General features: G+C 47.0%; 1 protein-coding gene across 1 annotated transcript in view; it reads left to right on the top strand.

The window, feature by feature from the left end:
* Positions 1-3568: 3568 nt before the first annotated feature.
* LOC106119251 (fibrillin-2) overlaps positions 3569-21016 on the top strand; it is a gene marked incomplete at its 5' end in the record, with an annotated part of 20191 nt that continues 2743 nt past the window's right edge. The window contains 44 exons of the mRNA XM_013314167.1: positions 3569-3654; positions 7752-7834; positions 8583-8702; positions 9018-9122; positions 9476-9583; positions 9688-9866; positions 9946-10107; positions 10204-10291; positions 10375-10530; positions 10617-10797; positions 10875-11012; positions 11135-11251; positions 11325-11541; positions 11631-11841; positions 11919-12023; positions 12111-12370; positions 12531-12717; positions 13447-13554; positions 13709-13878; positions 13964-14096; positions 14251-14412; positions 14501-14820; positions 14902-15052; positions 15144-15296; positions 15373-15553; positions 15627-15819; positions 15900-16073; positions 16145-16451; positions 16539-16655; positions 16743-16889; positions 17022-17138; positions 17267-17370; positions 17449-17716; positions 17800-17966; positions 18119-18279; positions 18417-18650; positions 18761-18930; positions 19038-19359; positions 19476-19633; positions 19776-19876; positions 20013-20252; positions 20381-20600; positions 20681-20854; positions 20940-21012. Coding sequence (XP_013169621.1) covers positions 3569-3654; positions 7752-7834; positions 8583-8702; positions 9018-9122; positions 9476-9583; positions 9688-9866; positions 9946-10107; positions 10204-10291; positions 10375-10530; positions 10617-10797; positions 10875-11012; positions 11135-11251; positions 11325-11541; positions 11631-11841; positions 11919-12023; positions 12111-12370; positions 12531-12717; positions 13447-13554; positions 13709-13878; positions 13964-14096; positions 14251-14412; positions 14501-14820; positions 14902-15052; positions 15144-15296; positions 15373-15553; positions 15627-15819; positions 15900-16073; positions 16145-16451; positions 16539-16655; positions 16743-16889; positions 17022-17138; positions 17267-17370; positions 17449-17716; positions 17800-17966; positions 18119-18279; positions 18417-18650; positions 18761-18930; positions 19038-19359; positions 19476-19633; positions 19776-19876; positions 20013-20252; positions 20381-20600; positions 20681-20854; positions 20940-21012 — 7328 coding nt within the window. The remainder of the gene's footprint in view (positions 3655-7751; positions 7835-8582; positions 8703-9017; positions 9123-9475; positions 9584-9687; positions 9867-9945; positions 10108-10203; positions 10292-10374; positions 10531-10616; positions 10798-10874; positions 11013-11134; positions 11252-11324; positions 11542-11630; positions 11842-11918; positions 12024-12110; positions 12371-12530; positions 12718-13446; positions 13555-13708; positions 13879-13963; positions 14097-14250; positions 14413-14500; positions 14821-14901; positions 15053-15143; positions 15297-15372; positions 15554-15626; positions 15820-15899; positions 16074-16144; positions 16452-16538; positions 16656-16742; positions 16890-17021; positions 17139-17266; positions 17371-17448; positions 17717-17799; positions 17967-18118; positions 18280-18416; positions 18651-18760; positions 18931-19037; positions 19360-19475; positions 19634-19775; positions 19877-20012; positions 20253-20380; positions 20601-20680; positions 20855-20939; positions 21013-21016) is intronic.

The following is a 21016-nucleotide window of genomic DNA, read 5'->3' as shown; positions in this document are numbered from 1 at the left end:
CAATTCCTAGCGTGTAAAAGTTATTAGGTACGCAGTGTGTATCCGGCTTTATTTTAAAGCGCGCGTGCGGTAGGTCCTGACGTGTCGCACGGAGCCCGACATAATCGCGATTGACACTGGTCACCGCCCCACAGATCCTGCACTCATGTCACCTCTAACATTTTATAACTACTGCTATGTCACCTACTTTTACATTGTCATTTAATTGGTGACATGAAAGTTAAATTTACATTACCAACATTTTTTTAGAATCTTATTTTTGATTGAGAATAAACCTTTATTCTCGGCTAAATTGTGGAATAGATGCAGTAAAAAGTAGTTTGCACAACAAAACGCGTAGCGTGCATCTTTTTGCTTTGGAAACTTTAAAAATTTTACTGTTGAAATCAAACTTAATAACGTTTACAACAAAATGTATGTGGTATTGTTTTAGCATGTCCCTATGTTATATCGAATGCACGTCATCTTTATTCATTTCTATACGCGACGTGTGTACAAATAAACATTTTATTGAGAATGATGAAAATAAATAATCCTGTGGTATTTTTAAATGTTTTCGCTTGTCTGTGTACAACACAACAACGTGTAATAAATATGAAATAATATTTAATAACGCGACCTTGTACCCAAGAATGTGCCAGTCACATATAAAGCTATTGGAAACTACTCTCGTGAGTTTCCATAATGACAATATGTTAGATGATTAGATGCGAATTCCAAGGAACATCCTGTGTTAGAGGGGATGCTATGATTAGCGAAATATTTGTAACGTAATCTGGACGCGGTGGCGTGTCGTGAGTGTCGTGTCGTGCAAAGAAACCGACATTCTTACGTCAAGTTACTGCCATCTATATGTCAACTTTAGCTTGTAATGACTAAAAGATTTATAGAATATAGTTCGATTATAAAACGACGAAGACCAAAAATGAACGGTGACACGTACATTTTTTAACTCAAGTGTAAGTATAACAGGATCCCTGTAGTGCCCCGGGTTGTTTACATTACGGAGATCCTTAGAGTATCGGCTGCCATTGCCCGGGGAAAGTTCATTAAGTATATTCATTTCGAAAGGTCTCTTTTTATTTTTATTTTTGTATCCAGCGGTCAGATATCGATCGAAGCAGGGATCTCTATTGTTTGTTGTTTAGACGCATAGATTGAAGGAGAGCATTCGATATAACTGCGGTAGGTACGCTTTAATAGGAAATAAGAAAGGCGGGAGTAAAAGCTTAAAATAATATCGAATGTTTACTTGTTGCAATCTTTATTAAAGTAAAAGGGGTATATGATATTTCAAAACTAGACGTTTTTCTACGGGCTACGTGAACTTGTTTGTGTTACAAGTTGATGTAGAGATAAAGTCTTAAGTTGGTTACTTATTCGTTAGTGTAATTAGTTAGCTAGGAGGTTCCTGTCGTTGTTCTGTCGTACACAGCAGCGATAGGATCGCTTCCCAGAGCAAAGCTGTCACGCAATGTCGCAACATGTAAACGACATCGATTTTTAGTTTATTTTTCGAATTAAGTTGTAATCTGACATTTTAAATACTATTCAATATATGATTTTATTAAATGTTGTTTAACTGATTGCTGATTAAATAAAATTATTCGTTTGTATTAAGGCTATCTTTGTTTATCGAAAGTTGTGTCACTTTACCAATTTTCTTATACATAGAAAAATGCTTGTTTTTCTGCATCTATTCTGCTAAGTGCTTCTTAGTTAGATTCAATTAGATTTTCTAGATTGTAGAAAATCTGTATGTCACAGCTATTATACATAACTTTGTATTATAAATATTATCTCTTCTTATTGTCTGTTTCACCGAGTTCATGTCATCTCACGTTATATTATTTACTAGCTGTCGCCCGCGACTCCATCCGCGCGGTATTAAAAACAAACTAAATGAGTAGACTACGTGTTCTTCCAGACTGTTCTACATCGATGTCAAATTTCATCAAGATCTGTTAAACTGTTCCGGAGATATCTAAACATTCGCATTTATAATATTAGTAAGATATAAAATACATTAGGAGCATCAAGTAGATGTGTACATATGACACAGCAATAGGAAGGCCTGTGGGCGGAGCTCACTGCGCCCGCGTGACTCACTGAACACCGAACGCCGACCACCGACCGTTCGCTGCTTTACTTTTGATACATTTAATTGACAATCTGATTACATTCTTTCTTTACTACGTTATCTTATATGTTCCAAAATAAATTTAAGTATCCCAAGCGATTAAAAGGCAAGTTCGGTTCAAGACTTTTTCGAGATGTCTTATTTATGATTGTTAAGACTTAGTTAGACATTTTAGTGTTTTATTATCGTGATGGATATTTCATATTATTCATGATTTATGAATACTGGTCACATAAATTAGTTAATCATGATTTTGTATGGATTATTCTGTAAAATTCTTTCTTATTTCTTCAAACGTAATAAGTACGATATGCAGAATGCGTTGACAGAGTTCATAACACTTTAAATGGCAGTCGACAGCGTAAAAATTTGAAGCTTCCGTAGTTATAAAAATTCAATGTTATTTCTTCGGGCCTTAACCTCCAAATTATGGAGGGTCAATGTTAAATAGGAAGCAACAGTGATGTTAAAATTCTGAAATGATCATCTTAGTCACAATAAATGCAAGCTAAGTTTGTAAAGTTCGCAAACTTTATAAGACACATGTTTTAAGTTAAGATATTGCTACAAAACACCATCATAACAACTCAATGTATTTGATACCTTGAATTGTACTATTATTATATTTCTTTTATATAATTTTTAACTAAATATAGCTTTATGTGATAGCGCGTGCGTACAGAGGGAGAGGGTCGACGTACGGCGTTATCATTTCGGCACAGATTCCTTGGCCCTCTCCCCGCACACCGCAACACTCACCCCGCACCCAGAACGATCAGTCGCTTCGGATGTTTTCAACCCTTTAGTGTTTCAATGTCATCTTTTCTTATACTTTCTTTCTTACTATATCTTAAATGGTAGAAATAAGAAAAAGCTGGAACTAACATACAGGTTAAAGTCTCCCAAAAGAACATTTGGTTTTTAGCTTCTATTGTTTTACGCGAGTGTATTTATATTCTCCGAATATTGAATGAAATAAATTTTCTTGGAATAGTAAAATTACAAACCGTCGTCTTATCTCTATTAAGTTGTAAACGTATAAGAAACTGATTATTTAATCAATAAGAATGAAGCGTTTTGTTCTATTAATTACTAAGAAGAGCAACATTTTAGCGTCGGCTTCCACGATGACCGCTGACCTGGTGATCTAAACAATGCTGATAGTTTGTGAGCGCGGGTTCAATGCCGCCGCGATTTCGGACATGTTCGAATAGAAGTCGTTTATCATTCTCTATCACCCAACTGTTCTAATTCAGCGAAGCGAATACTTTGTTAGTGTTTTCCATGTGATTCATACGTCTAATATTGCTGTATGATCGTGTTGTATTAATGTGTATGTATTGTCTGCAGGGTGATGGAGGCGCAAGGCGCGCGCGGTGGGCGCTGGCTGCGCTGGCCGTGCTGTGCGCGTGCGCCGCGGGGGAGCCGCGAGCCCCGCGCGCCGACGCCCGAGCGCGCCACTGGCAGCGCGGTGCTCGCACCCTCGATGACCGCGCGCCCAGTCACTTCGTAGGGTCAGTATCACTACCTCCATATACTAAATATTTACCTTTTCAACTTAGCTTATGAGAGCTAGTAATTAAATATTACTATCTATAAGTCCAGTTTGTCAAACATGATTCGCAAAGTAATAATAAGTAGAGCGTACATTGAAAAACTTTTCAGATATGTTCTAAATTTCAATGTTTAATTAAATCATAGCACGATTTTAAATTTTAGATAACTATCATGGTTAACGAAACAACAATAATTTAACCTACTGTTGTCTCTGCATATTTATTAATCTGTGTCGACGAAAAAAAAAACATTAATATGCTTCCAACACGAACACTAATAAATCAAGTTTAGATTAAAATTAAAGCAGTTAGTGAATTAGTGTAAAATTTAATTGACGTTTAATACAATGCTTTTTCTTTCTTTGTATTTTGATTTTTCGAACTTTTCCAAATTTCTCTTCACGTCTTAATGAATTAAATACATTGCACTATGAGACAGTACGTATACACAACAGTCTTCATTAATCAAACCACGTACAAAGAATGTTGCATTGTAAAGTAATCTCGGTACATCACACGCACGTTGTCTGTCGCCGGCAGTCGGCGTATCTGATTTACTAGCAAGTGTTAATACCTGAGAATATGCAACATGTTAATACCATAATAATCAATAATAAATATCGTGTTTTGTAAAATTATTTGTTTAGGTTGTAAAAGGAATATCAGTCGTGTCTTGATTGAACTGTAGCTCCTAAACTATAGTACAGGAGTTCGATCCTACTCCTAAACAATTACGACAAATTTTGTTTCTTTGTATAAAACAATATCGTCACCTGTTATCATTGCAAAAGTTTATTGACGTTTATCGATCGTATAATCGATCTAATCTGAAAGAAATTGCTAAAGTAATGAATAATCTCAATGGAGTAAATTAATTACATTCTATTTATAATATAATCTCATAATTTTAGTAGTCATTAAGAACGGTATCAGCTGATATAAGCTCTGATTACATTGAGTCTTGTCAATTAGCCTCAATGAATACAAGCTGCGATGCACACAACTTAACTCTTAACTGTACAAAATAATTAAGAACACCCTTTTGTTTACAAACGACCCACTTTAGTTGAATTCGCTATAATTCCTGTATGCAAAGGCTTTGTGATTAAAATGAGTTATCTCTAAGTTATTTAGTACCAACATTCCGAAGCTTAAATGAAAAGTAAACACTCCAAAGTGTTCTTTTTTATGTTTTATATTAAATAAATTGCAATCCAGTATAGAGTATATTAACAACAATTCGGATGTAAATTGAGACTGGCGAAAAGTGAACAAACATTTAAAATTATAAAGATCTCTTCGAGAAACAGTTGTTAATTATTTTCAATTAAAGTAAAAAAAAACATTAAACAACATATTTAAGACAAGTCCTTCGTCAGTATTTCACGGATAGTCACATTATTATGATACCGTGACATCGCGGTCGCGCTCTGTTTCCGTGTCTGTAAATTTGGCAGCAAGTGGAACTGATCTGTGAAGCACAGGGTAATGTGGGAATTGGAGCAAGGCCTTATGGGACCCCAATGTCTGTACCTTGAGGCATTTGGGACATTGCACATTTTCTCACTGGCAAGGGATGGCACCTTTAAAAAACCCCTTGTTAGCAGAAACGTAGAATTAACTGAAGTTTCATCGTATATTTTACGTGTTTAATTTTCTAGATGATTCTCCTAGTTCTTCCTACAGATACAACTGTTAAATCTACTAATACTTTGATAAAATTTAGGCCGAAAATGTTGGGAAGAAATCTTTTTTTAAATCAAAAACATAGAATTTTAACACAGTCCAGTCATCCTAATCAATTTTCTTTTCCTACATTGTCTGTTGCTTTAGCTATTATAGCATTTAGGTATTATATTTCACTTTCACTTTTGATTAATTGACAATAACTTACCATTACTAAGTAGGCTAAGTTTGAATGCAGTATCGAATTTGTTTATACAAGTGTTTCAAATTAGGTCATTGAAATTTCAATTTCGTTGCAGTGACGATGTCGCGTCGTCTACGTGCTAAAATTATTTAACAATTCATTATTGTTATGTCGTTTTTATTTAGAAGAGACTACATAATAAATGTAGACGAGTTGAATAACATATTGTTATGTTACTATGCAAGGCAATTGCTTTATTAGTAATTTATTGTCTGTAGGTTATGTAGAACTAGAGCGATCAAGTTAATTATTCGTCAAAAGGGAATATCGCTTCAATAGTAAACTTTTGATAACAACACGTTTCAAAAGTTCACAAATTATTTAGGCGTAATTATTAATAATCTTCACTTTGATATGGGAATATACAAACTAAATCAAATATAAATTATTCAAACTTTTGTGAGACATTATATTAAACTGATATGTAAACACTCACGTATATTCGTCCGTGGGCTGAGGGCCGCGTCCGCGAAATAATACCAGTACCACTCATCCTGATGAAGGGCCCCCGATGGGCTCGAAACTAGTCGATGCCGCCACCGGACGAATATACGTGAGTGTTTAGCCGTGTTTATATATCAGTTTAAATCAAAGATAGTTAAAAAGACAAACAAACCAATTGAGTTAGAAAACATATATTTTTATTATTATAATTTAATCTCAACTCTAAGTTTGAAAGTTACACAAGAGCTTTGTCTATCCTAAATATGACAAGATGTTGCGGTGACACATATCCGTACAACCTCTTTGACCCATTGAACATAAATTAGTCCCCTAATGATGGCAAGGGGCGTAACGAATCTGTTCACACGGTCTTTGCCGACAATAACACGTGCTGTCATCTTTGTGACTCAATGTAAGTGAAGGCCGCAAGTCGAATTCAATTTGTCATATTTTTTACTAAACTAAGTTATTATAGATAATGAATTGTTTGACAGCTTTTGTAGCTATTAGTTATGATGGTAGGCAATAGCAATAATAGCAAAATAAACCTTGTTTGTTTCGATGTAAATTGTAAATAAACTAAACAATTGTCTGAACATTTAGGCTACTAAACATTTTTTTTTAAATTCCGTGTGTACGCAGTCGCTGGCGACAGCTAGTGAGCGATTCAGATCGGCTTATGTAACTGTATAATTTTAATAAAGTTAACATACTTATTTAACTTATACCCAGAAGATTGTTAAGTACCATATCATAAATAATAATTTAACTAAATGATTTAGTTCTGTTTGTGTCTCTGAGTACATTTTAGTGTGCACCATGTTTGATGGCGGGCAGTTACATCATTATCTGTAATTAATAATTTTTACGACATGAACGTTGTTTATGTCTGCGCTAAGAACAAAAAGAACAGCGCCATCTGGCGAGTACGGATTCATCTATGCCAGTTATGAACACGCAGTGCAGTGGTTTGGATATTTAAAATTAATATTAAACGTTTTATGTTCTTTAATATATTGATTTTAATCCAAGATAATTTCGATTTATGATTTAAACTTGCTTGAAGCAACTCTAATACATTTTCATATTATTCAAGTTATAACCAATATGTTTACTTTAAAGTTCGCGAAATTTTCCTTACCAAGTATTAATTACAAAGTATTAATTAATTACCAAATTTCCTTTGCTAATTATAACAAAAATACTTTGTTTTCGTTCTTTTTGTAGGCTCCTAAGAGTTTTATTAGCGCTTAATGATTTTACAAGGCACTTCTATAGTTGTAATGGATAATAACGTGTGGCGTGGCGCTAACGATCTTGTTACAACCAATCAAGTCGTGTGGAGAGGACACAATGAACTCTTGTTAATTGTAAACTGCATCGCAAGGGCTAACTAGCGATATCTGCTTTTGTTACAATTAACTCGACCACTTACTTTTTATATTCAATAAGTTTAAAATAAACACTTACTAAAATGTGCGATGATTTATAATCAAATCTCTGGGAATTTTGAACAAAGCACAACTTAAATATAACAAATAACACAGATGTATAATACGTATTGGTTCTTCTATCAAGCCAAATAGCCAGTTAATATTGACATTGCTATTGTTTCCGTGGTTACATAACTGTTTATTTTTAATTTCCTTGTGTAATATATATTTTGTTGTTTGTCCTGCAGACCCCACGTGTGCCGGAGCCGCAACAGCACACATTGCTGTCCCGGATGGACCTCGCGTCCAAACTCCCTGCTTTGTGTAGTACGTAAGTATCAACGCAGGTGGCGCTAGTGATGCAATACAGCTCTATTGACTGTTTGAAACATCTTGTGCAAAAATATATTTTGTATATTCTTCCCTTTGATAAGCGAGAAACCTCTATAAGAGAGTCATTGACCGGTCCAGATGGACTGGCTCCGTAAGCAAAGTACTTAGGTTAGAGAGAAACCTCTATAAGCGTGAAAAATATCACGGTCCCCTGGACTATATTATGTTTGCACTGTTATTTGGCTGTGGAGACCGTTAAATATTGTTTTATTATTATATTAATTAGAAAGATTTTACGATTTGTACGGAACAGTTATGAAATATCAGTTAAAGCATAGATAGTGTTATTGACTGTCTGTTATCAACATCTAACGAAGCGAACATTCATTAGAAGTGAACCTTAACCCATAACTTACAATTACTGAGAATATGTGACCATTGATTTTGTTTACATCATATTACTGGATGTGTCATTAGACATTTATATTAACAAAATATTATATAAAAATCTTTATCAAAATTATTATTGCGATGGTGCAGCCACCGCGAGTCGAAAATGTTACAGAGTCAACACTTTGTTGTAAACAAAGAAATGAGGATTTTATAGTTCATAAAATAACAATAACAACAAAGAAATATCGTCATTAAATCATTATTGAAAAGGTTAAAAGTTATATTTAATACTTAGATTTATGACTTTTTCTTGTGATATAAACAAAGAGTCGATGTATTGTGTTGTATTGCAGCAATCTGCCGGCCGGACTGCGGCTCGCCAGGGTCATGCGTGGCACCCAACATGTGCCGCTGCCCTAACGGTATCGAGGCCTCCTCGTGTGGAGGCGGGGGCGGACTCTACCCTTACTCTGGTGAGTCACCGAGCGCCACTTTGAACTGGATCAGTTTGATTATTAACTTAGAAATAAAATAGAGCGCTATTTATCTTCTTCCTTGCCTATTAACAATTGACAAGTAAGGGATGATATAGCTTACAGGATGTATACCTAAAGAACACAACTCGTTATTCTGTTTCTCAGCTTTCTTTTTCGCTGTTTGGTTGGTTGAATATTTTATAAAATTTCGACCCAACCAACAGACACTTTTATGAGGACTGTTAAGAAATGTAATATTGGATGGGTGGATTAATGTAGAGTCATGTTGTAAGATGTGTGTTTTGTTGTCAGCGCGCACGCGCGGCGGCTGCCGGCGCATCTGTATGAACGGCGGCACCTGCAACAATGGCACGTGCGCCTGCGCGCCCGGCTGGAGCGGAGAGTTCTGTACCGAACGTGAGTACATTCTCTCAATATCTACCAAAATACCAAGTTCTTAAAAAAATAAAATTATTTTTTTGTAAAAAAAATATTGGGATGTTTGAATCAGACTATGTGAAGATATTTATTTTGTTAATTGGATTTCTTTTGATGTTATATAACAATTTTATTTTCCTTTTGCAATAACAGCGGTGGTTGGCTCACTGTTAGGTAAACTTACAATTTCTAGAATTCGTTTTCATAACATATTCATAACTCATGAATGTAAAATCTAGATTTGCTAGTTATATGTATGCAGCTCGTCATGAAACATTACATTGTAATATGAATGACAAACATTAGATGCTAATCCTATGTATTACTTGCAGCGATCTGTCACGAGCCGTGTCTGCACGGCGGACGCTGTATTGCGCCCGACCGCTGCGTCTGCTTCCACGGCTTGTCCGGCACCCGCTGCGAGATCGACCGCCGCACTGGTCAGTTGCCGCACTTATATAACATTGAACACTTATATGTATATATATATATATATATATATATATATAATACTGACAGCACAACTAACGTTATGTATGTTAAGGTCCGTGCTACACTGAGACGCGCGGCGCGCTGTGCACGGGCGCGCTCGAGGGCGTGGTGTGCACCAAGCAGCTGTGCTGCGCCACCGTGGGAGTAGCCTGGGGACACCCCTGCGAACGTTGCGCAGACCTCGACTGCCCCACCGGCCATCTGCGCAATCTCGCCACCAAGGAGTGCCAGGTCAGACTCAGTAACCAAATTAAGGACAACTTTGGCAGGACTTTGTTTATCTCTTAATAAACTGTGGCGTGTTTCGCAGGACATAGACGAGTGCGCGGCGGTGCCCGGCCTGTGCGAGGGAGGGCGTTGCGTCAACTCGGTGGGGTCGTTCTCGTGCGAGTGTCCACCAGGCCAGCGCCGGCATCGCGTCTCCAACAACTGCGAGGACATCGACGAGTGCGAGGATCCCGACATCTGCCCCGTGAGTATCCTACACGACATCACGCAACACAACACAACGTACGATACAACATCTCGTCTCTTCATATCCGTCGTAATTTAAACTTGTAACTCGCAGAACGGCAAATGTGTGAATACTGAGGGCGACTACTACTGCCTCTGCAACCCGCACTTCATCCCCAGCCCCGACAAGAAGTTCTGTATCGGTAAGTACAATGGATTAGTGTAAAGGTACACAAAACGTTTAAGTGTGAACTGACTAATGTATATGGTGTAACGTGTGTGTTAGACGGGCGCGTGGGCAGCTGCTTCACGTACCTGGGCGAGACGGGCGAGTGCGGCGACCGCCTGCCCGTGCCGCTCTCCAACCGCGACTGCTGCTGCGGGTACAACATGGGCCGCGCCTGGGGCGACCTCTGCGCGCCCTGCCCGCCGCGCGGCTCCAGTACGTACACCGCGCACTACTGCACTAACTACGTTACACAACGACATCTGGTGTCGGTAAAGTACAACATTAATTCCAACTTAAAGCGGAGTGGACTCACCTGTGCGGGGGCGGCATCATCCCCCCGGACTGGCGACGCAACGACACGAGCGGCGGAGGCGCGGGCGGCGGCGGCGGCGGCGACGCGCAGCCCATCGCCAAGATCAACGAGTGCATGCTGCGCGACGGCATCTGCGGCCTGGGCGACTGTATCGACAAGGATATCGGGTACGAGACACATACATTTGAACCGATCTACCACCTCTGCTTCTTTCATGATTGCAACAATTGTTTCATACTGTTAGGTACCAGTGCCAGTGCTGGGACGGTGCGGAGGCGGCGGAGCAGGACGGCAACCCCACCTGCATCGACATAGATGAATGCGCGCTCGAGTACTGCAAGGGCGGCACCTGCGTCAACAAGCCCGGCGGCTTCGAGTGCAGGTACCGCATCCCTTTCACTTATACCAAGTAATTGTAGACGCAATTCGTGTCGCAGTTTGCAACCGAAACTTCATATAACCTGAAACTTTGAAGATTATAGATTGTCTTTCGTTCTTCACCAGATGTCCGCCCGGCTTCGACCCGGTGGAGAACGGCCTGCGCTGCAGCGACAAGAACGAGTGTGAGATGACCGGCGGCGGCATGTGCAGCAACGGCGTCTGCATCAACGTCGACGGCGGGTCCGTACTGCTCACTCGAGTTGGACCACTTCTATCTCATCTCGAGTCGTCGTTCACAGTCCCGAGTTTTCAGTTTCGAGTGTCAGTGCCTGGCGGGGTACGAGGCGACGGAGCGCGGACACGCGTGTCGCGACGTGGACGAGTGCCGCGACAACCCGCGCGTGTGTCGGCGCGGCCGCTGTCGCAACACGCCCGGCAGCTACGAGTGCACCTGCGAGCCCGGCTTCGCGCCCACAGCCGGCGGGTACTGCGCCGACGTCGACGAGTGCACCGACACCTCGCTCTGCCACGTTAGTCACCACTAATGACATACTGTTATATCTAAAATACAAATAAAAATGGTGATCAAAGTGATATAATAATGATGTTTCGTTTGCAGGGTGGTCGCTGCGTGAACAGCGAGGGGTCGTTCCAGTGTGTGTGCGAGGCGGGGTACCGCGGCACGGCGGCGCGCGGCGCGTGCGTGGACGTGGACGAGTGCGCGGAGCTGCGCGTCTGCCGCAACGGCCGCTGCCGCAACTCGCCCGGCTCCTTCCGCTGCGACTGTCTGCCCGGCTTCACGCTCAGCAACGACGGCCGCACCTGCCTCGGTACACCGCACTACTTTACAAGACGGCAAATCATATGAAATATTTAATTAACTAACATCATTAATTGTATTTCTCAGATGAAGTACAGGACCTGTGCTACGAGAAGTACGAGGACGGCCAGTGCTCAGGGCCCGGCACCACACCCGTCACGCGCTCGCAGTGCTGCTGCAGCGCCACTAAAGGTCGCTTTCTTGTTTAACGATCTTTAGTACTACATCAACTTTTTTGCACAAATATGTTTGTAATTGGGATAAAATTTAAATTTGCAGGTTTCAAATTGGGATGGGGAGTGGGGTGCAAGGAGTGTCCCAAGCCGGGCACGTCCGACTACGAGATCCTGTGCCCGGAGGGGGCGAGCAAGGACAACGGCGGCGCGGACATCAACGAGTGCACGATGATCCCGGGCGTGTGCGCGCACGGCACCTGCGAGAACCTCGAGCCCGGGTACAAGTGCATCTGCGACCCCGGATACCATCCTGACGCCGACGGCATCTGCCGGGACATCGACGAGTGCGACATGCACCAGTCGGTGAGCTGCACACCAGTACACCTCGTGAACACAAAAGCATAACCTGCGCATTATTACTTTTCTTGATGACGTGAAACTACAGTGAATATTCATGAACCGAGGTTTGCTCACCGCTTGTGGAATGCGATCGTTAAGTTTGTTTGGTTGTGTCTGTGTCCAGTACTGCACTGGCGGCCAGTGTCGCAACACGCTGGGCAGCTTCACGTGCGTGTGCCCGCCCGGCACGCGGCTGGACGCGGAGGAGCAGCTGTGCCGCGACATCGACGAGTGCGAGGGTGAGACAGTTTACACCGACACCGACTCCGACATAGACCGCGGCGACATCCCCCCCACCTTCCGCCGCGCAGGTTACGAACCTTTGTTATATGCATCCGTATCCATCGCCCGCCGCCTGACGTCATGGGTACACCTAACATGGGTTCATAACCGCTCTAATTTTGATCCTATCAGCATCAGTCTAACTGTCATTATTTAAAAAATATATTAGAAATCATTGGCGACATCTCGGTGGTTAAATTTCATTGCACGGCACATGGTTATTACATTTTAATTGGCTGTTAGTATATTAAGTAATTTCATACTAAATATAACAAGATTGTCAATTTTGTTTAGGACGCAGGCATAGTTTTGTTGATTAAGCACGTGCTCAGTAAACTGAGTATATTTTAGGAGTAATGTGCATGTTCTTAAGTTACACAAATTTATTTATTTAGAAGACAAAATGTCGTCACAAATGCAATGGGTACTGGTGCCGCATGACCTCCGCGTCAGTGTAATGTGCTAAAAAAGTCAAAGTAAAGAAGAATGATGGATTGCTTTTTATTATGTAGACATAGTTTACAATATCTACTATGTGTTACATATGTACAATAACGTCTACAATTCAACCGTACAGAAATGTTGTAAAGTCTTGTACATTTGCTGTTACATTTTTTTCAAAAACAGTTACAAGTCATTTAAGCACGTTTACATGGCACTTCATTTGCAGCATATTTATTATAATGTTTCATTGTAGGTGTATGGTAAACATGTCGTACAGAGCAGTATTGTGTACATGTGATTGTGTTGTGTTACAGAGCAGTCGAACCCGTGCGACAACGGGCGCTGCATCAACACGCACGGCAGCTACGAGTGCGAATGCGAACACGGTTTCGTTCTAGACGCCACCGCACAGCACTGTCTCGGTAAGAACTCGCAACTACTCTGTGACAATTGCGCTCGTCAATAATGTCCTAAGACCTGTACGTGAGGTCCCGGAGAAACTTTTTAAAATATTACTTAAGTACTTTATATATTGTTGTGTTGTTATTGGGCTATATGTAAGTGTGTGCGGTGCAGACAACCGGCGCGGGTCGTGCTGGCGGCGCGCGGTGGACGGACAGTGCGAGGGCGCGGCGGCGGGCGCGCTGCTGCGCCAGGAGTGCTGCTGCGGAGTGGGCCTGGCCTGGGGCTCGCCCTGCGCGCCCTGTCTTCCCGAGCACTGCCCCTGCCCCAAGGGATTCGCTAAGGTTCTAACATCGAACTTCGATTTTAAGTACCCAAAGAAGAAGAAAGATCGAAGGAGAAGAAATTTGAGAATGTTGTGTCGTTCAGTTGGACGGTGCGACGTGCCGCGACCTGGACGAGTGCATGCTGGACGCCGAGCTGTGCGCGGGCGGCACCTGCGTCAACACCGACGGCTCCTACCGCTGCGACTGCCCGCCCGGACTCACGCTGGACGCCACCGGTAACTGCTCGCATCATAGACCTAGTCCAGACTAATAAAGCCAAAATAGACCGCATCGGGCCTATTTCTGCCAAGCCGTGCAGGCGAAACAGTTATAGACCGAATATATCTAAGTATATTATAAAAGGTTCGAATAAACTGTACTTTCCTTAAGGCAACCGCTGCGTGGACACGCGCAAGGAGTATTGCTACACGGAGTACATCGGCGGGCGCTGCTCCAACCCCCTGCAGGTGTCCGTCTACCGCGCCATCTGCTGCTGCTCCTCCCTTGGCAAGGCCTGGGGCGACGGCCGCTGCGAGGCCTGCCCCAAGAAAGGTAAAAATATCTTGGAACTTATAAATTATTCTTTTGGAACTTTACTAATTTAATAAACAATTCAATCACTGAATCCTTAATGTTCCAGGTACCGACGCATACCGGACCCTCTGCATATCGGACGTGAGCGGCCCGGCGACGACCTGGGACCGGCCGTACCTCGGCGGACCGAACGGCACCGACATCTGGAGCCACACGGGCGGCGGAGACTTCGACAACGACTGGGACGTCGACGTCAAGAACAACCTGGGCAACGGCACCTTCGACGGCTGGCGGCCCGGCGGCGGCCTCGTGCCCGGACAGATGGAGGTCAACGAGTGCGCCGCCTTCCCCGGACTCTGCGGACACGGCAGGTGCAAAAACATGCTCGGCACCTTCACCTGCGAATGCTTCCCTGGTTATGAAAAGGTAACCTAAGTCTTATTTTATGCGAAATTATTATGCGAATATACATGTATGAATGACAGTTTGTTATTTGTGTGAGACCAGGACTCCAAGAACCACACGTGCGTGGACGTGAACGAGTGCGAGATCGTGGACGAGGTGTGCGGCGCGGGCGAGTGCCGCAACACCGACGGCAGCTTCTCCTGCCACTGCCGCGACGGACACCGCGCAGACGACCTCACCAAAGTTTGCGTCGGTATGTACCGAGTACCGCACTATTTATACTTATTTGTAATTAATATTATCAATGCGACAAAGATAAGCAATGAAAGCGTTCATGTATGCAGACATCGACGAGTGCGCAGAGAACAGCGCGTTGTGCCGCAACGGGCGCTGCGTGAACACAGCCGGCTCCTTCCGCTGCGAGTGCGCTCCCGGCATGGAGCTCGCGCCCGACCGCCTCTCCTGCAAGGACGTCGACGAGTGCTCCATCACCTCCGGTCAGTGGTGCGCAAGTCGGCGCTCGCACGAAGCGACGAGCGCCCGAGTGTAACCCCGCGCTCCGCTCCTCCGCAGGTATCTGCAGCAACGGCGCCTGCGAGAACTTGATGGGCACGTACCAGTGCGTGTGCGACGAGGGCTACGCGCAGTCGAGCGTCAAGTCTCACTGCGAGGACATCGACGAGTGCAGCGAGGACCCCACGCGCTGCCAGCACGAGTGCATCAACACGCCCGGCTCCTACCACTGCGAGTGCAGGTAAACGATTGCGTCGCTTTTGCTGTTAAAAATGCCTGGAGTAGTAGCGGTTACTCTGTCTATGTCTGCGCAGGGACGGATGGCGTCTGCGCGCGGACGGGCGCACGTGCCGCGACGTGGACGAGTGTGGGGAGGGTGCGCGGGTGTGCGGGGGAGGCACGTGCCGCAACACGCCGGGCGGGTACCGCTGCGAGTGCTCCACCGGCCTGCTGCCCGCGCCGCCCGGCGTGCCCCCCACCTGCCTCGACGTCGACGAGTGCACAGACGTATGTTATCCTTATACGCGCTCCTATATTTTCACAATTACGTGCTAAAATATTATCGCTTGAATACATTCGGGGTACAGATTCCCGAACTGTGCGGGGCCGGCGAGTGCCGCAACACGATCGGCAGCTTCGTATGTCGCTGCCCCGACGGGTACAGCGTGAAGCCGGACCAGGGCCCGGCCTGCACCGACGACGACGAGTGCGAGCTCGGCACCTGCGACTGCCACCCCGCCGCGGACTGCATCAACCTGCCGGTATCTAGCGTCGCACCTTTTATTTATTTATTCTATATCCTCGGCAGTGAAACATTTGTCGCTTTGTGCAGGGTTCGTTCCAATGCCGGTGCCGCGACGGGTGGCGCGGGGACGGCACGGAGTGCGAGGACGTGGACGAGTGCCTCACCAACAACGGCGGGTGTCACCCGCGGGCCACCTGCCGCAACACCGACGGCTCATTCGTGTGTCTCTGCGACACCGGCTACAAGGGCGACGGGTACTCCTGCGTGGACATCGACGAGTGCGGCAACGACCCCACGCTGTGCGAGAACGGTCACTGCACCAACACGCCCGGCGGCTACGAGTGCGACTGCGACGTCGGCTTCACCAAGTCCGCCGACGGCCGCTCCTGTCTCGGTAACGCATACTCGGTACACCGCAACGCGCAACTCTCACCTATATGTTGACGTATCGAGTGTAATTGTTATGTCTTGTCGTTGTCAGACATGGACGAGTGCGCGACGTTCGACAACGTGTGCGTGTTCGGGCGCTGCGTCAACACGTACGGCATGTTCAAGTGCATCTGCGACAAGGGCTACCAGTCCGACAGCGTCGATGACCGTAAGTCTTGCGATTTAGTTTATTTTTATCACAGAAACGGCTCAGTTTTAAAGAGTCACGGTTGCATAAATACAAATTGAATTACAGTGATGCCGGGATTCAACTGTACGGACGTGGACGAGTGCAAGTCGCCGCAGTCCTGCCAGTACGGCACGTGTCTCAACACGCAGGGCTCCTACATCTGCCGCTGTCCGCCCAACTACGAGCTCGTCTCCGACGGGACCGCGTGCTTCGGTAACTATTCACGTTACAGTATATATATGTGAAGAGCGGGGAGCCAGTAATGCTTTTCGGAAGCACGCTAATGGTTTGGAACGATTTGTTTTTATTAAAGTTTAATAAAGCACAGTGATGTGATGTTGTCAGACTCCCGCAAGGCGAGATGCTACGGGCAGGTGGACCTGCGCTCGGGCACCGAGCACTGCCGCGACAGCGACGAGCTCTCCGAGGACGGCACCATGGCCGCCTGCTGCTGCTCCGTCGGTGAGAACCATCATATACTTACACGTTACCAATAGCTTCAATGGAAAAAGCTAACGACGTCTGGAGTTAAAACTCAGTTTAGGTGTTTTACCAGTTTTTCTAACTTAAGTTGTTTTTATGTATCTCAGGCGCGGCGTGGGGCAACTACTGCGACCTGTGCCCGGAGCCGGGCTCGGAGGCGTACCGCCAGCTCTGCCCCGGCGGCCCCGGCTACCAGCCCGTCCTCGAACCCGTCAGTGCTCATATCTCATTTTTTACTTCTTATATCATTAAATGTATCTTATTAACAATGCGAGACGTTGAGTTGCAGCCATCGTACGTGGTGACGCTGGCGGACATAGACGAGTGCGCGCAGCACCCGGCGCTGTGCGAGCACGGCACCTGCACCAACACGTTCGGCTCGTTCGTGTGCACGTGCGGGCCGGGCCGCCGGCTGTCGGCCGCAGCCGGAGCCGCGCGCTGCGACGACATAGACGAGTGCGCGCAGCCCGACATCTGCGGCCCCGGCGTCTGCCGCAACCTGCCCGGCTCCTACGTCTGCCTCTGCCCCGAGGGATACGTCGCCATGCCCAACGGGAGTCAGTATCTACCTCACTGTACCGAAAAAATATGAACTCCACATACGTCATTATTTATACCGTTACTACTACGTGTTTGACAGAGGAGTGCGTGGACGTGCGGCAGCGGCAGTGCTACCTGGACTGGGAGCCGGAGACGGGACGCTGCAGCGCGGCGGTGGGCGTGCCTCAGACCAAGTACCTGTGCTGCTGCTCCGTGGGCCGGGCCTGGGGCGCGCCCTGCGAGGCCTGTCCCGACAAGGGCTCGCAAGTCAGTAACTCCGGAAAAAAATTATTTTTTTTAAAAGTATACGTATTAAAAAAATCCGGCCTCACAATTTAAGAAAGCGATTGCACGCGAAGCGGTAAGTATATAAGTAACATCGTGTTCTGCGCACTAAATGTAGTTGTGTGGTGCGACAGGAGCACATGGCGCTGTGCGGGGAGAAGCCGGGCGAGTACATCAACCCGATGAACCCGAACGAGACGCGGCCCATCAACGAGTGCGACATCATGCCGCAGCTGTGCAAGCCAGGCTCCTGCCACGACACCCCCACCGGCTTCCAGTGCGGCTGCGACCACGGGTCAGTCCTCACATTTTCCTTCCTTCCCTTCTAGGATGGTGACCGTGTCGCCGGCTATTTTACGAATGCGCGTACAGTCACCTAGCGGGCTGTTTTTGAGATGTAGTGAGATGAGGTTTTGTGCTATGTCCGCGCAGATACGAGCACGACAACACGTCGCACCTGTGCCGCGACATAGACGAGTGCCAGGGCGCGCGGCCGCCATGCCGCGGCCTGGCGCAGTGCGTCAACCTGCCCGGTGCTTTCGAGTGCCGCTGCCCCGCCGGCTACCGGCTGACGGCCTCGCTCGACGAGTGCGAGGACGTCGACGAATGCGCCGACCAGCGCCTCTGCGAGCACGGCGAGTGCAGGAACACCATCGGATCGTACAGGTCCGCAGTCAGTTATCCGTGATGGGATCGTAAAGAAAACTACAATGATTAATAGTTCTCTTTGCGATGTCGTGACGTGTGATATTTGACGCGTGACGTGTGTTGGGCAGGTGCGAGTGCGCGCCTGGCTACACGCTGCGGGAGAACGCTTGCCGCGACGTGGACGAGTGCTCCCGGCCGCGGCCGCTGTGTCGCAACGGCACCTGCGAGAACCGGCCAGGCTCCTACGTGTGTCACTGCGACGAGGGCTTCAAGCCCGGCGCCAACAACGACTGCATCGGTAATCAAATCTTCGAAACGTTTCCGCCCGAGCCGTCGCCGTCTCGGTTCGTAATATTGCGGTGCAGTTTACGGGATCGAGAGATGAGTAGGTTTGTTTGCGCGCAGATATAAACGAGTGTCGCGAGGGCGGCATGGTGTGCCGCAACGGGCGGTGTCGCAACACGGTGGGGTCGTTCCGGTGCGAGTGCGCGCCGGGCTACGTGCTGAGCCCCGACGCGCGCAACTGCCGCGACCTGGACGAGTGCGCGGAGCTGCCGGCGCCGTGCGGCACGGAGGGCTCGCCCGCCTGCACCAACACCAACGGCGGCTACGAGTGCTCGTGCGGCGCGGGCTGGCGGCTGGCGGGCCGCCGCTGCGTCGACCGCGACGAGTGCCGCGACCTGCCCTACGCCTGCGCCGGCGGCGACTGCCACAACTTCAACGGCGGGTCAGTCCGCATCGCCGCAATTATATCTAAATGCTACATCTCCTCTTTATACTCCTATTAGTTTTAACTTTCGTAGACTTTAGATTTGAATATATAAAGATGTGTCGCTGCGTCAGGTACCGGTGCGACTGCCCGGCGGGCTGGCGCTTCGACCAGGCGTCGGCGATGTGCGTGGACGAGCGCAAGGAGCTGTGCTACGAGCAGTGGGACGCCGGCCGCTGTCACAAGGCGCGTCCGCTGCAGCTCAGCCGGCCCGACTGCTGCTGCTCCGAAGGTATCGCCTCGCTAAATTATTACACGCAAGTTATTCGCGGTGTTAGCCGTGCAACGTTCGTGATCTGTTAATGTGATACGTTGGAAAAGTGGTAAAATGCATAAACATATTTCAAGTGGCGTATTTAAATGTAATATTTCAGGTGCCGCATGGGGTCGATACTGTGAGCGGTGTCCCACACCGGACTCCGCAGAGTTTCTGAGGATCTGTCAGGGAGGAATGGGACGACCGAATCTCACTCAGGTGCGCAAAATGAGGACAAGTAGACATAAAAAAGGGAATATAAATAAGAATATCGTGTATTACGTCAAGTTGCGACGAGCGTCAGGACGAACGACGCCATATGTAACGTAGTAACGAGGAATGGCGATGCTAGCAGGACTTGGACGAGTGCAAGGTGCGGCCGGACGTGTGCAAGGGCGGGCACTGCATCAACACGGACGGCTCGTTCCGGTGCTCGTGTCCGGCGGGCTACGTGCTGGACGGCAGCGGGCTGGTGTGCGTGGACGCGGACGAGTGCGCGCAGGACCCGCGCATCTGCGGCAACGGCACCTGCACCAACACCGCCGGCGGCTACGAGTGCACCTGTAACCTCGGATTCACGCAGGGCACGGAGCAGGTCGAATGCTTTCTTTGTACTATAAGCGCTTTTCTTATACTACTATTCAACCTGTGCACACCGAGCCCGGCTCCGGTAATTCTTTGTTTATTACGGTTCTTTAATCGGTATCCGCTTGCGCGTGTCAGACGTGCGTGGACGTAGACGAGTGCGCGGAGGGGCGCGCGGCGTGCTCGTTCCGGTGTCACAACACGCCGGGCTCGTGGCGCTGCACGTGCCCCTACGGGTACAGGCTGGCGGCGGACGGCGCGCACTGCCGCGACGTCGACGAGTGCGCCGCCGAGCCCGCGCCCTGCCCGCACGCCTGCGAGAACGTCGTCGGTTCCTACATATGCAAATGTCCTGAAGGTATGCGTGTTGCGACTACGTTTTTGTTTGCTCGTCCGAGTCATTTGTAGCATTCACGAGTACGATTTATCGCGCGGCAGGGTACAAGCGCACGTCGGCGCCGCACGACGCGGCGGACGCGTGCGAGGACGTGGACGAGTGCGCGGAGCGACGCGACCGCTGCGCGCCCGGAGTCTGCATCAACACCGAGGGCGGCTTCCTGTGCGACTGCGACGCCGGCTACCAGCGCAGCGACGACGGACACTCCTGCATCGGTCCGTGCCGCGTCTCTCATCCTCGCTCTCCTTCTTTTGCAACATTTGCTACGTATCATTCAATGTTTTCTCATCTCACTAACAGATCGAAGGACGGGAATGTGCCATAGATCCTTGGTCTCGGGCAGATGCACGCCCGAGCCGTGGCCGAGGTTCATGTCT

The sequence above is a fragment of the Papilio xuthus genome, unplaced genomic scaffold (assembly GCF_000836235.2).
Source record: "Papilio xuthus unplaced genomic scaffold, Pxut_1.1 DF827461.1, whole genome shotgun sequence".
Classification (NCBI taxonomy): domain Eukaryota; kingdom Metazoa; phylum Arthropoda; class Insecta; order Lepidoptera; family Papilionidae; genus Papilio; species Papilio xuthus.
The sequence above is the reverse complement of the archived record's forward strand: the minus strand, read 5'-3'. Positions and strand labels throughout refer to the sequence as shown.